At 38.6% G+C, this 15,801-nt stretch overlaps 2 protein-coding genes across 2 annotated transcripts; both read left to right on the forward strand.

Moving 5' to 3' along the window:
* Positions 1–487: 487 nt before the first annotated feature.
* Positions 488–3,331, forward strand: LOC140940588 (G protein-activated inward rectifier potassium channel 4-like). The gene is made up of 2 exons (XM_073389583.1): positions 488–952; positions 2,332–3,331. The coding sequence occupies exons 1-2, from the start codon at positions 542–544 to the stop codon at positions 3,079–3,081; spliced, it is 1,161 nt and encodes a 386-aa protein (XP_073245684.1). The 5' UTR covers positions 488–541; the 3' UTR covers positions 3,082–3,331.
* A 2,318-nt stretch (positions 3,332–5,649) lies between these two features.
* LOC140941063 (inward rectifier potassium channel 2-like) lies at positions 5,650–9,608 on the forward strand. The gene is made up of 2 exons (XM_073390021.1): positions 5,650–6,080; positions 8,777–9,608. The coding sequence occupies exons 1-2, from the start codon at positions 5,721–5,723 to the stop codon at positions 9,539–9,541; spliced, it is 1,125 nt and encodes a 374-aa protein (XP_073246122.1). The 5' UTR covers positions 5,650–5,720; the 3' UTR covers positions 9,542–9,608.
* Positions 9,609–15,801: the final 6,193 nt, after the last annotated feature.

A 15,801-nucleotide genomic window follows, 5' to 3' on the forward strand; every position in this document is an offset into this window, starting at 1 on the left:
CGTTACAGGGCCCAATGGCATGTCTAATTTTGTCTCTAACTGCCTCCTCCACGGTGATGTGGTCTTTATATGAGATCCCAAGTGAGATCCCAAGCAGTTTCGTAAATGATCTCATCTCAGATCTCAGTGCCCTAAATTTTCTTTTGGAATAAATGTCCGCCGTCATTTTTGCAGTCGTACAAGAGCCTGGTGATTGGCTGTTTCAGCCAGGAGAGTTGGGCTCCTGTTTCAGCAATTTTCCCGTTCCGTCGTTTTCGAGGAAAAAGAGAAAAAGAAAAATTCCAAAGGGCAATGCGACACAGTCATGGCTGGAAATGAATCTACCTTGTCGAACTTGCAATTTTTATTGCGCGGTTGTTTGCAGCGGTGACGCTAGTCGACACCACGTGACTTGCCAACTTTTGTTGAGAGAGATTGGGTACAAGTTTGTTGAAAGCGTGACACTTCACTGAAGCTTACACTGAAGCACTGTCCGTATTTATGTCCGTATCTGCATGTAACAACACTTTATGTCCAGAAATTCGGAAAACACCGTAAGACTATGGACAATCATAACTCTAACAAGGCAGGCGAATCGTTTGAAAAGATTGAACCATTGTCCCCTTTGACGAATTTAGTCAGTGTGCGCTCTTCAAAACGCCATGGGAATCGGTCGACATTTTCACTTCATTCGCCTTGTCCTGCTTCACCGACCATAGGTCATCACTCTTTCCTCGATCGTTCGAAGAAAACTCGCTTAGTGAACAAATATGGATCTCTTAATGTTATAGCCAAGAATGTTCCCGGGAAAGCAAAACTTTACTTTGCTGATTTGTTTACTACGATGATTGACTTTCATTGGCCGGGAGTTATGCTTGTTTTCTGCATCTCGTATGTGCTTTCGTGGGTGGTGTTTGGTTTGATCTGGTGGTTGATTGTTGCAGTGAGAGGGCCATCAGTTTGTATCCAAGGGGTAATCAACAAAGAATTGTATTATTTTGTTATTGCTCTTCTTGCTGGGCTAACAAACTATTCAATTTCTTACATTTCTTTAGTTTTTATATTTAAAACTGGATTTATTTGAACCAAGTTAATTATTTAAGATTACTTAATGTGTGCAAATAATGTGTGCTGGATTTGCCATATCCCTATGCATTAATTGTGCATCCATTTTCCTAACCACTCTCTATTCTAGCTATTGACCTACTGTTCACTGTTTGTTTATAAGGAATTCATTATTACTTTCTCTTGCAACTCCACTATAAGTTATACAACTATAGTTGGTCCCTGCAATTCTTCAGTCATTTTCTTTTTTTCCAGACACCTGTCTTTAATAATAGTAATAATAATAATGACAATGCTTCTGAGAGAAATGCTAGAAACCAGAGATGCAGAAAAGACTTGGAGCTAACTTAGAACATCTGAATTAAAGCTTAAAATGGAACCCCTTATCTAATTGCACCATAACCTTTGCATAGAATGTGTGGCAAAAAGAGAGAGAGTGTGTGTTCTTTTGTAAGAGAGTGTAAAAATTTGGCCCAGAAGGATTAAAAAATAATGGCACATTAGATAAAAATGTGGCAACAAATTTATAATTGTACATGGATATTGCTATTCCTATTAAGACCATAGCCAAGAACACATGACAAGGAATTGGTGCAAGTTGAAAAATATCAGGATTTGACAAGGGAAATTAGAAGAATGTATGGTGTGAAAAATGTGGACATGGTACCTGTTGTTGTAAGGACAATAGTTGTTCGACCCCGTAGTTTTCATCTTTGGGAGAGTTTACCTTGGTATCAAAATACTGCGTGGATAAGAAATCATATAATGCATTTGGAAATTGTTAATTGTTCCCAAAACTTGAAGAGGGGTAATATATAAAAATGTTACCACGTATTTTTACCTCCTTGACCTGGATTGTTCACCTTCTAGCCAAAATTCAATTTTTTTCTCCTTCAGAATCACATTTTAAGAGCTTGCAAATTTTTTAGGTATAGCTTCCATCTTTGTTTTTGTTTTAAGTTGAGGGAGATTTTGAAGAGTGGAAAGTCCAATTCAACTTGGAAGTTACACACTGAACGTCAGTGTTTTCAGGTGCTTGTGCACGTTGAGTTAATGCCCACCTTGTAACTGCTTCCTCCTGCCTCATGGTCTACAAGCTGGATGGTAGGCATGCTCTTAATGGAAGCCAGCCCTTAGTTTGATTTAACTTCATTTGGTTGGGTATTCATTTTATTTTATTAAAACTTTAATGGCTGTTTAAAATTGACTGACCAAGGAGAAGTAAAGGAAGTCTAACATTTTGCAATTTATTGCTTAAAATCATTACCAGTATTTGTTTTCATATAGGTTGATGACTGGACAACTGCCTTTCTGTTTTCCATTGAAACTGAGCAAACCATTGGGTATGGAAGTCGAGCAATAACACCTAAATGTCCAGAGGCAACTATTCTACTGCAAATGCAATCTTTGGTTGGCCTAATTTTGGATGCATTCATGCTTGGTTTAACATTTGCAAAGCTTTGCCAACCTCGTGAGCGCACAAAGACAGTGATGTTTTCAGAGAATGCAGTCATCGCTTTAAGAGATAGAAAATTGTGTTTAATGTTCAGGGTTGGAGACATTCGGAAAAGCCAAATTGTTGATGCTTCAATAAGAATGCAGTTGTTCAGGAGTTGGAAGACAGTGGAAGGAAGAAAAATACCTTTTTATCAAGAAGATCTCAAAGTGTGCTATGATTGGAGGAATCCAGATAATGACTTTAGAAATGAGTTGTTTTTGCTGCTGCCAATGGTTATAATTCATGTTATTGATGAAAAAAGCCCCTTCTATGAAATGGGACCACAGGAACTCAGAGAATCTGACTTTGAAGTTGTTATAGTTTTAGATGGAATAGTTGAACATACAGGAATGAACACACAGCCCAAGACATCATACACTAGTGATGAGATCCTTTGGGGCTATGACTTTGAGGATGTTGTTGATAGAAATTGTCTTGATAATGGTAAATATTTTGTTGATTTTTCAAGGTTTAATGACATTTGTAAAGTTGAGGCACCTTCTTGTTGTGCAAAAGAATTTTATGAGATGGGAAAGTAGAATATGTGAACGGCGTGTGGAATCTGAAAAGGAAAACTGTGGTTTAAAATTAAATGAAACAAAGCGTTATTAAAATAAAAAATTAATATATTTCTTGTATGATTTAGAAACCTTTTTGGCTTTTATAAAAATGTGTTCAGAATTATACTATCATTTGCCTCTACTTCTTAAAGCTTCATACTGATTAATTAATTATTGATGTATGTAACTTTTATCAAAAGATACAAAGATATTGGGAGATTTCAACTTATATTTTCTTCATCTTCATTTCCTTGAACTTATTTCTCACAAAGTTGTTATTTTTTAAAGTTGATGATAATAATAATAATAATAAAGTATAATAATAATAATTACTATAGTTGTTACTGTTATGTTATTATTATATCCTTGTTTTGATGTAATAATTGTTATCATATTATATAATTTTTAAGTTAATTGAGTGCCCTGAAAGATTCTGATGAAAAAGTTGTTACAGTGAGACTACTGTAGCCGCGGCCACTTAGGCAAAGTTGACCAATTGGATTACAGGAAAATAACTGTTACAGTACATTTCAAGAAAGTTGGTTGTGGGCCAATCAGCAGCTCCTTAAAAAAACAATAAGTTACTCAAAGCACAAAATTAAATTTTGATAGTAAACGTCCTGATGAAAGTTATCTTGTATTGTGTTATAGTCTCCCATTGGTGATTCATTTTTGTGGTCTTACCCTACTACCTTGGGTGCGATCCATTCAACCAAAATGTCCGGAAATTTTGGTTCAAAACTCAATGGATTGGTTCGGTCCAACCAGAAAAACTGGTCCACCTTTTGAGCTGGACCACTTTTCCCTGTCAGACTGGTCGTAATTTTGGTTGAATGGATCACGCCCCTTGAATAACCTCTAGCACCGGCAGGCCAGGCTTAAAAAAGACATCATCTGCACCAATGCTAACATTCCCTTGCAGAGCGAATCTCCCAGGGCAGTCTAAGGGCCTCCATTCCCTGCCAGCAGAAGTCGCCGATTCAAGCATTCCACACACTGGCCAGGGTTCTTAGTTGCTGATAACAAAATCATTCCCGCAATATTTTGGAAAGTAACATCCACTGCGCATGCTTGGATTGTACATTTCAAAATGGCAGCATCCTACATAGTCACTACTTGCGTTGTCAAATTCAGAAAGGAAGGTATTCTACAAATCATCTACAAAGAGGAAATCAGGCAAAGTGCCGATAAAGAATATGGGGATGGGGGCCGATACTTGTTAAATCTAGGTCAAAGACCATTTCTCATGGACTCACTGAATAAGTCTCACACACTATGTTGTTTCAGTTGTCAATAACATTTTGTTGTCAAAAAAGATAAGTTGTCAAGTACCGGTACTAAATTTCTAGACTGTGGAGGCTCTAACTTTTTATGAAAATTCTAGACTGATGTTAATTCCCCTTGGACTAGCTAGACTTACCCTCAGTTCGAAAACGGAAGCGGGATAGCTCAACTATAGTAATTTAGAAAGTCAAGCGTCCATTACCTTATTAACCATACCTCTATGATAGTATGGTCAAAGAAAATGCATTATTGCTTCTAAGTCAATGCAATAGGTCATTTTGAGTTCCAAAAACATCTTGCTTTTAAAGCGAGGCTAAGAGCAAAACCTTCCTTTCTTGAGTTTATCCTAAGGGGGGGGGGGGGGGGGTACTCACTTATATAGGCTATGAAGGTATGTGTGGTGCCAAAGGGTATGGTTTTTTAGCCCTTTTGGTCTGAAATAGGGTATCAAATCAAAATTGTGGACTATTTTGATCTGAACTAGGGTATGGTTTGTGCACCCTAGTCTTGAATTGGGTATGTTTTTTAGAAGAAGCTACTTCTTCATCATTAGGCGATAAGACCATTTCCCTTTAAGCTGAAAACTATGTACAGTTTTGTATCCTACTTAATAAAAGCATGTAAACATTGCCTTTAACATTTGGTCTGACCTAGGGAACTGATTGTAAGGCAGGTCTTAAATAGAGTATTGATTTAAGAGGGTCAGGTCTGAAATAGGATAGGTAAAATCACAGATTTTGGTCTGAAATAGGGTAAGGGTTTCAGCAAGCTTACTGCGCAACCCCACCCAGTTTTTCTGGAGGTACCCCTCCCCCAATTTTTTTTCGCATGAGACTAAAAAATCAATTTCAAATCAATAGCTTCGCACTTAGCCTCGCTTTGAAACAGAGGCTTGGGGCAACTTGGACTGCATGGTCCATTGGTAACAATTTCTGGGTCATCTTATGTCCAAAATGTAAAAAACCCCAGTGAAAATGAAATGCTGATCACGGATTGGTGCCAAAGTCTGGGGTTTCTTCTCCCCTTAGCTGACACTGGAAGATTAACTGCTATTCAAGTCAAAACCATTAATGGAAGTGAATGCAGGCAGGCTGAAAAATGTCTAGAGCGAAAATAATTGTTCTCATTGTCGGCACAAACGTGACATGAAGCTACATGGGAGTGCCGATCGCGGTGGTCACGCCTGTCACGCGACTCTCCTACGCTCCAGTAGAGTCCAGTCTTATCGCTGTCGTTTACTTGAGATGTTTTTATCCCCCAAAATGAACTCTTCTTACTCCCGTGAACATCTTGTGGACTCAAAGACTGCAGATAACGAGCATTTTGTGGCAGGAATGGAAAGCTCAACGTCGGTTACAAACGATGGAACAACACTTCTTGTTACGAAAGAAACTGGACCTGCATCACTGATAGATTCATCGACATTTCGAGGTGAAAACAAAACTAAAATACCTACAAGGGGCTTCAGCGAACGTCGTTTAGTCAAGAAAAACGGCGAGCTTAAAGTTCTGGCGAAAAATGTTCCTGGTAAAACCCGTCGATACTTGGCGGATATATTTACGACTATGATTGATCTGCGCTGGAAGTGGGTCATACTCATATTTGCGTCATCTTATATAATTTCCTGGACAATGTTTGGATTCATTTGGTGGCTTGTAGCGATACTGAGAGGCTCTTCAGTTTGTGTTACCAAGGTCTGTTTAATACATTAGGAATAGTGACATATGGGTATAGCAGAACCCCCAGTTAATAAACTTTCTTTTAAAAGTATGAGGAAGAGCCCTGAAAACACCTATTTCTCACCCCAGAGGCAAGGAATGATACAGCTCATCTGAGGCTTGTCCAAGGAAAATATAATTTGAAACTTCAACATAAACCCCCTGACATATGAACTTTTTAAAACAGGCCTATTCAAATTCCTGTTATATTAATTAGCTCTTTATGTATTAAAATGGTAAAATTGCCCTCGTAAAGAAGAAATGTTTTGCAGATTGTGAATTTTAGTGAATCCACAGGACGTTGATAGGGTGTAGAGTGTTTTCACATGACGTCACGGCGGCCATATTGGTGTTCCAAAACAATGAAACGGCGGCCATGTTGGTGTCCCAAACCAGTCCTCTGGGAGTTGAACTCTTTTCTTATGCAAACGCTTTCTTTTGTTCCAATAAATTTACATATATGCTGGCCACGTGAGTGAAAACACTCTATTGAATGACAAAAATTTAACTCTTAGCCTTTAAAGTACCTGCCAAAGAAGCAATTCTTTTTAAAGGTGTTTTTACCTTCAAAGTCCTCTGTCTCAGTTTGAGAAAGGTCGCGTCTTTCTAACCAAGTTGTATTAAAGACCGAGACTGGGGGTGGGTTGGTTGGGAGAGGGGGTGCTGAAATTTTAAATTGATCAACACATAACAAAAGGGTAGCAACTTAACTAGTGGGTCGGCACACATAACATGTGAACAGTGAGCCAGTGACTTAAAGTGAGATGTTCACTCATAAGACTATGAAAAAAGAGGGACTGCTTACAGTCCAGAAGGGAACTTGGGATACGTGGTAAGGGAATGACTGTATAACCTCTCTTTCAGGCTCACTTTTTTTCCCTTTTTTGCACAATCTCCCACTATCAGGAAACACCTAGAAACGGGTATCCCACTTTTGTATGGAGCTATACACACCCTCTTCCAAGTAATAACAGGCCCATTTTTCAACCCCCTAAAAGCATTTGGTTAAAGAATTGAAATTTTCACTGCAAGTCGTAGAGTACACAGACAAAGCTCTATCCAGGCTATATCTATCTATCATAGACACTTTTCGTTGTTGGCAGATACATTCATTCTTGTTTTAGCCCCTCTGTGGCAGCCAGTTACCCCAACCCCTGGCTTGTCCCTAGTCGTCTTTTTTGTCTCTTTATTGGATATTAATGAGGAAAACACATGGAAGGTATGCGTGAGGGGAGATAGGAAGGAAGGAAAAGGGGAGGCGACCCTCTCCCTTTTCCCTCTCTTCCTCCAGTTATTCTCCTTGATGAGATTTGGTAAAAGTCTTCTGTGACCATTCTGTGACCCCTTCAAGAAAGATGAAAAATCACTAATTGAGAATGAGTCATCTTGAGTTCTCAAGATGGCTATTGGAGAGGTCCAATATTGTATGTGACAAGGGAAGAGATTCAGCTGGACAAAAGAAGAACTTGCCTGCGAAATTCATGTTATTCCCTCTTGATAAATATATAGGAGAAATTAGATTTGGCCATTTCTAAGGGACAAAAATCCCAAGACCCTACAAAGTTAGTGAGACTAAGTGCAAAACATTATTTTTGAAAATGAGATTTATTTGCATGAAAAGGGAAGTTTGCATCAAAGACTTACCCTTTTTTGAGAAACAGGACAGAGGCAACTCAGAAATGGCCTACTATTCTACTGTTTCCTGCCCAAAAGGGGGAAGGCATGGTTGTTTTGTTGTTTTGTATTGGATGTGCCAAATACCAGGAAAAAGAGGCCTCTGCTAGCAGAAAAGTACCGTAAATCTTCTTTTAAGCCCCCCCCCCGCTTCCCCCTCCCCCAATCCTTATTCTTCACAAAAAAATTAACAATTAACGTGGACTGATCAGTTATGGTTCATTGAGGCTGGAAGTTCATATTGTTTTTGGTCTTCGGCTGCATGACCTCCAACTTCATATGCTTAACTTCCTCAACTTTGCGCTCTAGTTCTCTGTGAAGAAATACCGTAGAATTATAGTATCATAAATTTCAAGGCTGTTTATATAAAACATTTAAATGTAAGAGATAAAAAATGTAAATATAAGAGGAGTTTTCCAGAGATTTTCGTTTGTAAGTTGTGTATGACAAGTCAAAACAAGTAACGATTCTCATAACAATTACCAAAGAACATGCGGCCGAAAGCACATTTTTGAAGAATAAGAATTTTGTTTTTGTCACTTTTAGGCTCCCACAAGTGAATTAAATACTTTTGACTGTGACTTTAATTGTACAACACTTAAGTCTACTCTGTCTCATACCATGGTATTTTTGCTACAGTTGATGCGTTTCGCTAAATCAAATCATTGGGTGCAGGTGGAATTGACTGATGCATTATCTTAAGGACAAGCTGAAAACATTTAAATTAATATTTCACAAGCATCTGCAATCCAATGTTGCTTATAACTTATGAGTATCCAAAGTTAACACTGACAACAGCTTTTCAGTCATATGCAAAAAGAGCATTTGAACCAGACTAGTGTATAAAATTCAGCGAACCTTCACTGTGTATATCCAAGGTTCTAATCTGCTTGTACCCTAGTCTTCTGCAACTGCTCTTGCAAAGTAGAGGACAATAGTAGAGGACAGTTTATATCACTGGTTTAAACATAGCTTTTTAACTTTCTTTTTTTTAACAGGTTGACAACTGGACAGCAGCATTCTTGTTTTCTCTCGAAACCCAAGAGACCATTGGATATGGTGAGAAGTCAATAACAACAAAGTGTCCTGAGGCGATTATCATTTTGCAGGTGCAGCAACTTGTGGGGTTGCTAACAGATGCTTTTATGCTTGGCTTGACATTTGCAAAGTTATCAAGACCACGAGAGCGCATGAAAACAGTCATTTTTTCAAAATATGCAGTAATTGCTCCTAGGGATGGAAAAATGTGTCTTATGTTCAGAGTTGGGGACATAAGAAAGAGCCAGATAGTTGATCTGTATATGCGACTGCAGTTGTTCCGGCCATGTACCACCAAGGAAGGTAAAGAAATCAGTTTTCACCAGGAGGATCTCAAAATTTGTTATGACTGGAATGACCCAGACAATGACTTCAGGAATAGGCTATTTTTGATGCTTCCAGTGGTGATTATCCATGTCATTGATGAGAAAAGCCCCTTCTATGACTTAACACCAGAACGTTTACAAGAGAGAGAATTTGAACTTGTTGCTATGCTTGATGGTGTGGTTGAGCACACGGGACTCAACACTCAACCAAGAACTTCCTATTTGAACAGTGAAATTTTGTGGGGTTATGACTTTTTCAATATGCTAGAGAAATCTTACTTCAGCACAGATGGTTTCTATAATGTTGATTTCTCCAGGCTGGATGAAGTTCATGTTGTGGAAATGCCGAATTGTTCTCCAAGGGAGTATTATAGGCAGCAACAGTATGTGGAAAACTAGCAGAGCTTAAAATGGCTTTGATGTTGATACACATTATGGAAGTTATTGTAGTACATGTACCCGGAAGGGGGAGGGGGGGCAGGTGTACTCTCTATAATGGCCAATATGGGGAGGTTCTGCCCGAAAGGGATACCTTTTTCAGTCTTTAAGTACAGGAAAGGCTAGGGGATTTTACTTGTTGAATTATATGAAAGGATAAGAAAATCTGTCGTTTTGGTCAGTAAAAAGGCCCAAAAGGGCTAACAGATGCAATTTATGGCTGTGAGAAATTCAAGAAAACATTCTGGTGTTGTGATTTATTCATAATTTATAGACAGTGCATTTACAACGGCTAAAAGTGATGCAAAGTTCTAAACTAGTTATGTGAAAGGGGTACCATTGTCAAAAGAAGGCAAAGGGGTATCTTTCCTGTCAAAAATGTTATATAAAAGGGTAAGGAGTTGGACCTTGGGGCAGAGCCTCCCCTAGCCTGTGCCAGGCTCTCAGATAGAATAGTGGGGGCGTATTAAAAGGAGTAAAGCGAGAATAAGACTTGCGCAACTTGGGAAAGGCGGCGGTGTGGCAGGAAAAATGGCCCTGTCTCTCCCCAGCCCCCGCGCGTTGTTCGCATTTCTTTTTTACTGAACGACTTTTCACCACTATCTTGAAGCCTGGAACAGGCTAAGCCTCCCCTTACAAAACTTTGTTGAGTACCCCCCGGGACATGTGCCTAGTACCAAGTCTATACCAGCTACATAAAAGAAGCAGACAAGACTGGGACTAAGGCAGCCCTTGTTAAAAACTTATAGTATTTAACCAAACTACATTCACATTTATGGAAAGTCAACACCAACAACTTGCAACGCAATGCAAAGGATGACGAACGTGCACCGCTGCCATACAACAACAAAGTTAATATATATTTGGGAGAGAGTGTTGGAAAAATTCTTATATATGAACTTACTACTCAAAGAATTGGCTTCTTAAATCCTATCAAACATCTATAGCCTTTGGATGTGCGAATAGCATTATACAATGCTTTATTGATTATATTTATTATTATACTTTAATAAGACCTCTCTTCGACTTTGCTGATACCATCTGGGGAGACAGAGATAATATTACATTAATGCATGATTTACAGGTCTTACAAAATAAGGCTGCCAAAGTTATCCTTGATTTGCCCAACTATGCTTCATCTACCAACGCTCTAAAAACACTTGGTTGGCCTACCTTATTTCAAGAGCGCCTTGTACATAGATACATTACCACTTTTAAGTACATCCACGGACTTGTAGATCACAGTTTTAATATTTTGAGAAACTCAGACATCCATAGTTATAACACTAGAAGAGGGACCGATTTCCGTCTTCCTCTCGCTAAAAGGAATTACGAAAGCAGAGACGTTTTTAATCAATGCGCTAAGGAATGGACATTTTAGACGCATCCTTTAAATGAATTAACTGTCTTCTTCTTTTTAAACAGAACATTAAAAGCTATATATGTTACATATTTTATAGCTTTTAATATTTTAATCTATCTGACATTTTAACATTTTTAACCTGTAGCTTGTATAATTTAGGTTTTTAATTCTTGACTTTTTACTTATTATTACTATTAAGCATTCATTTATCTAAGAATAAGATCATTTATTTTTTCTGTTGTTTTACAGGGCCTCACTGAATATCACTCTTTGTGAAGTGAGCTCCCTGTACAAAGATTGTTATTATTATTATTATTATTGCTACTTGTTTGAATATATTTTCATCAATTGACATTGAAAACAGAATTTACAGATGTTAGACTTAATTCCTGTGACACGACTGTTCTTACGAGTAAGTAACTTAGCCATGTATAAAAATTTAAGAGTTTTTCATATGAGCGTTTTTTGTAATAAACTGCATGCAACTCGTTGCTGTACGCGTTCGCCTTTACATGGGTCAGATGAGAAGCAAAAGTGTCATCAGCACTGTTTGACAGTAAGTTAGGTGGGCAGTATGGCTGGTTTATAAATTTGCAATTTTAGCTTTTGTAGAAACCGTTCCATACACGCGAAATGACATGATAAGATGAATTTTTTTTTTGTTTACGGATGTTGGTCACAACTGGCTTGTAGAATTTAATTTATCATCCATTATCACTCTAAGCAGTTTTATCTTTGCGTGTTATTCAGTTCTACTGTATCAAGGGCACCCAACGACGATTTTTGTAAAATATCTGTTCGGAAGACGATTCGAGATCTCGAATTTTCGGAACATTTGTTGTTAAATTTCTTGCTTGCCTGCCTCTCCTAGGATTTTCGAACCCCCCAAAAATGGTATAATTGCCCATTTTTAACAGATTTTTACCCTAAAAAGGTCACCTGGAATTTTCGGGAGCCTTTTTCTGGCTGAAATTTTCGAAAAGGTAAGTTTTGATCCCTATGATTTTCGGATCACTAGACTTTCAGCTAGAAAATCCGGACAGATGAAAAATTTTTAGGGGATAAAAATATGCCTCGACCTACCGTTTTTTTTTTATTTAAAAATACTAAAATACGTTCAACAATGCTATGTTTAAGTGGTTTTGAACTATATTCTCGTTGGGTGCTCCTGCTGTATGGCTGCAAAACGTGGATAATCAACAAAGACGTCACATGGGTGCCAACTGAACTAAATGCTTTTGCCACCTCATGTTATAGGATCATATTGAACATCAAACATTTCGAGAAAGTCAGTTACGATGACCGAATCTACGATCTCACTGGCACGAGCCCTAATTGCTATCTACGGTCATCTCACGTCAGCTCAAGCTCTTTCGCCCTATTTTGCGCCTGGAGAAGGATGAACCCGCTAACATCTACGTGTTTTGTAAGCCCTGCCACTGGGAGAAGACCACCAGGAAGAGCGCGTAAGCCCTTTTCCAACCAAGTCCAAGAATACAGAGATCGACTCCAGCAAGTATTTCTCAGAGAATGATATCGTGGGCACTTTCCAAGTCCGATCCAACAGTCGACTGCTTTTCGCTCGACCGATGATGATGATGATGATGATGATGATGATGATGTTCAATGGTGGATTCCAACATGATACATCCATTCACCTGATAATCAGATACTGGAATGACTTTCATTCTGAAACTTCCTCCATATGTTTCTTTATGTATTTAGGGTTTACTTGATGCCGAAACGACATTTCCTTTGCCGCGCAAGTCATTCCGGTTTTGATAAGGACTGAAATTCGGTAAATGGGTGCGAAATTTCATTGTAGTATCATGTAAACTGAAAGCGAACTTCGTTCCAGATTGACAGTACGTATCATGCAAAAAACAGCGAAACATTTTAGAGAAGGCCTTTTTCTCTCACTCTCTCTCCTTAAGGCCGGCCACATCAGGCATGAAATTAACCAGCTTAATGGCAAATGCTGGCACTACCGTAATATACTGCAAAACAGTCGGTTTTTTTTCTTAAAATCAGTAAAGAAATCGCTAAAGCGTGACGTAAGGGTCGCGCGCGAGCCTCACACGCCCGTCTCTTCCCTGTCTCGCTCTCTGTTTTCAGCCCCGTTCCAGACCTTTTGTTTGACTGCTCGCGCGTACTTGAATACGCAAAAATACGGACTGTTTTGCAGTCTACTACCATAAAGGGGTGCTGTCCGTTTAGGCCAATTTTTCAAAGAGGTCTAGTACATAAATCTTATAAAAGAAACAAGCTGATTTACAGTGAGAAATAGGATTTACTTAATTGTATTTGTCTGGGTTCTAAAGGTGACTAGTCAAAATATCGGCCATTTTATTCCTCACTATAAATTCAGCCTTGCTTCTTTTTGTTGTTTATAAATTCTTTAGCTGATTATCCCTTATTAGGAATTGGTGCTTCTATTTTGTCACTTTGGTACTTGCTTCCAACTTAATTAAATAATAAGACTTTTTTATGACTTGTAGTGATTTGATCATATCTCTAGTAGACGTAAAAGCGACGTATTGCACAACCATCGCAACAGAAATTAAGAGAAAACGGCAGTAGGAAGTATCCGTAGAGTGTTTTCTGCGTTCTGTGGCTGGGTTTCTTGCGTTCGGCAAAGTTCTTGCAATTGCGCACAGCAGCGGCCACGGACCTGACTGTGTAGGAGACTTGAAAGACGATTTGTTGGGGCTTCATTACCGCTGGCCTTAAGTTTATCAGATAAACACACAGTTGGCATCCATTGAGATGATTTTGGAGCCTGACAACAGAGCCCGAAGTAACATTTGAGATGAGAAGACTGATGAAATCCTTGTACACAGCCGTGTCACCCGTGATTATTAGTTACCCCATTACGTCCTTCAGGGGGTTTGCCCCCGCCTTTGTGCCGGGTCAACCTTAATTTGTGCCACTGATTTAACTGACTGAGTAACAGATATTACAGGCTTTCTGATTTTGACAACTGCGAGTGCAGTAGCATCGACTCGACTACTCAATACGACTCAGCTCTTGAAGTACGTCTATACGTCTAATTCGCCGGCCATTTTCACCGTCACTGATTCTACTCACCTGCAAACTGTCTATATTTTTGTCTTCTTGTGGGTTCCTGTCTTGTCTGATTGGTCTATTGTTGTTCAAACCTCCCTGTGATAACTAAATTTAGCAATAACAATAAGAAAAAAAAATGAAAATGAATTGTGGTAGTTATAATCGGATAGACTGCGAGTAGTCCCTTTGTTAACAGACAGTCGAGTCCAATTAGCTTGGCCATCTGCAGGACTTACGAGAGTTCAGGGAGCGAAAGCGCAACCTGATGAAATCCATATGCATGTGAACGTATCAAAGTTTTGAATGATACTTTTTATTCATGCAAACAAAATAATAATTGGGACGATGAAAGAAATTAAAGGAAAATGTAAATATAAATTCTTAAGAGAGTGGAAGTGCATGCATAGCAACCTGGCTGCGTGGACACTCGCGCTTCGGTAGGCGCACTCGCGTGGAGAACCTGAGAGCATAAGAAAGTCAAAGACAGATGGATATCTGCCAGCTGAATAAATTGACTAGCGATATGTTTGTTAACTTTTAAAAAAGCTGAAGTGGTGTAATTAGTTCTTAGAAATATTAGAATTGCTGCGGTCTCTTTGTATGTTTGTTCGAAGTTTATTGGTGGCGTAGCAACTGATTTTCAGCGGGCACTCTTTAGCAAAAAACAGTACCTGTACTAATGAATATTTTTTTCCCGGTCTCCTTGTAACCAGGTGATTTAACTACGTTACCGGAAATCGTAACATCGCTTCCAATATACAGTCCAGTTCAATTTTATTCATCACAAACCGATGGTCAGAAAGAAATAAGCCCGAGATCAGTCACGGTTTAGGTCAGCACCGGCGGCAGATGTGAAAAATAGACCTTCTCTCGCCTAGTGACCCTTCGAGAAACTTCCGATCTGAAAAACGGTTAAAGTCGGTTAAATTTGCTCAATATCATCGTGGTTCAGGATTCTACAGATACAGTGCCAATATTAATTAAAAAGAGATAGAGCGCAAATGAACGTTTACAGGTCGGAACTTTTATTTATATACCACGACGATGTATCTGATGTAAAATTAAGTCTCCGTCGAATACAAAACTTCGTAATCTGCATTTTTAATAATAATTGACCGCAGCGATGAGCAAGAGGCACAATCACGCATAAACGGTGTATTTTAATTCAAATAGGGTCAGTGTTTTTACGCAACAATCCAAATATCGGTCTTTCCCGCTCAACAACTGCTTTGTGAAACATCGCGTGACGTATAATTTCTTGACGTATACTTTATCATTAATTTCCACTGGAGATCACGGGATTTTTTTCATCAATAATTCTTGAAAATACGAACCTTACTTCGCTGGCAGGCGGATCGTTACTACTGCATGTAGTTACTAATATTTGCTGCTAAACAAAGAGCGGTATCTAACTGAATCCAAAATCGTGGCCCGAGGCGAAAGAACTTGTTTAACTTTATAACTAGACAAGTGGTTTATTAACTTAGGTTTGGGAACGTCACGAAAAGATTATCTTATATCGAGCAATGTTCTGGGATTAAAAATGAGTAAGAAACAAACAAATTAAGGCATTAACTACAACAAGAGTAAGAAGTGGCTTTATATTTGGACAGAGATCATATCAACTTCGATAAACGAGTCCTGAATGTTTTTTTCTGGTAAACACACATTCATAGATAACTACAGATACTCGACCTGTGATATTAGCTAGCTGCAACGCTCCTATGATCAAAAGCTATTGGAAAACAAGAAAGTTTAAAAATCTTAAAGACCAGTTAATTAAAAGACGACC

The sequence above is a fragment of the Porites lutea genome, chromosome 6, assembly GCF_958299795.1.
Source record: "Porites lutea chromosome 6, jaPorLute2.1, whole genome shotgun sequence".
Taxonomy (NCBI): domain Eukaryota; kingdom Metazoa; phylum Cnidaria; class Anthozoa; order Scleractinia; family Poritidae; genus Porites; species Porites lutea.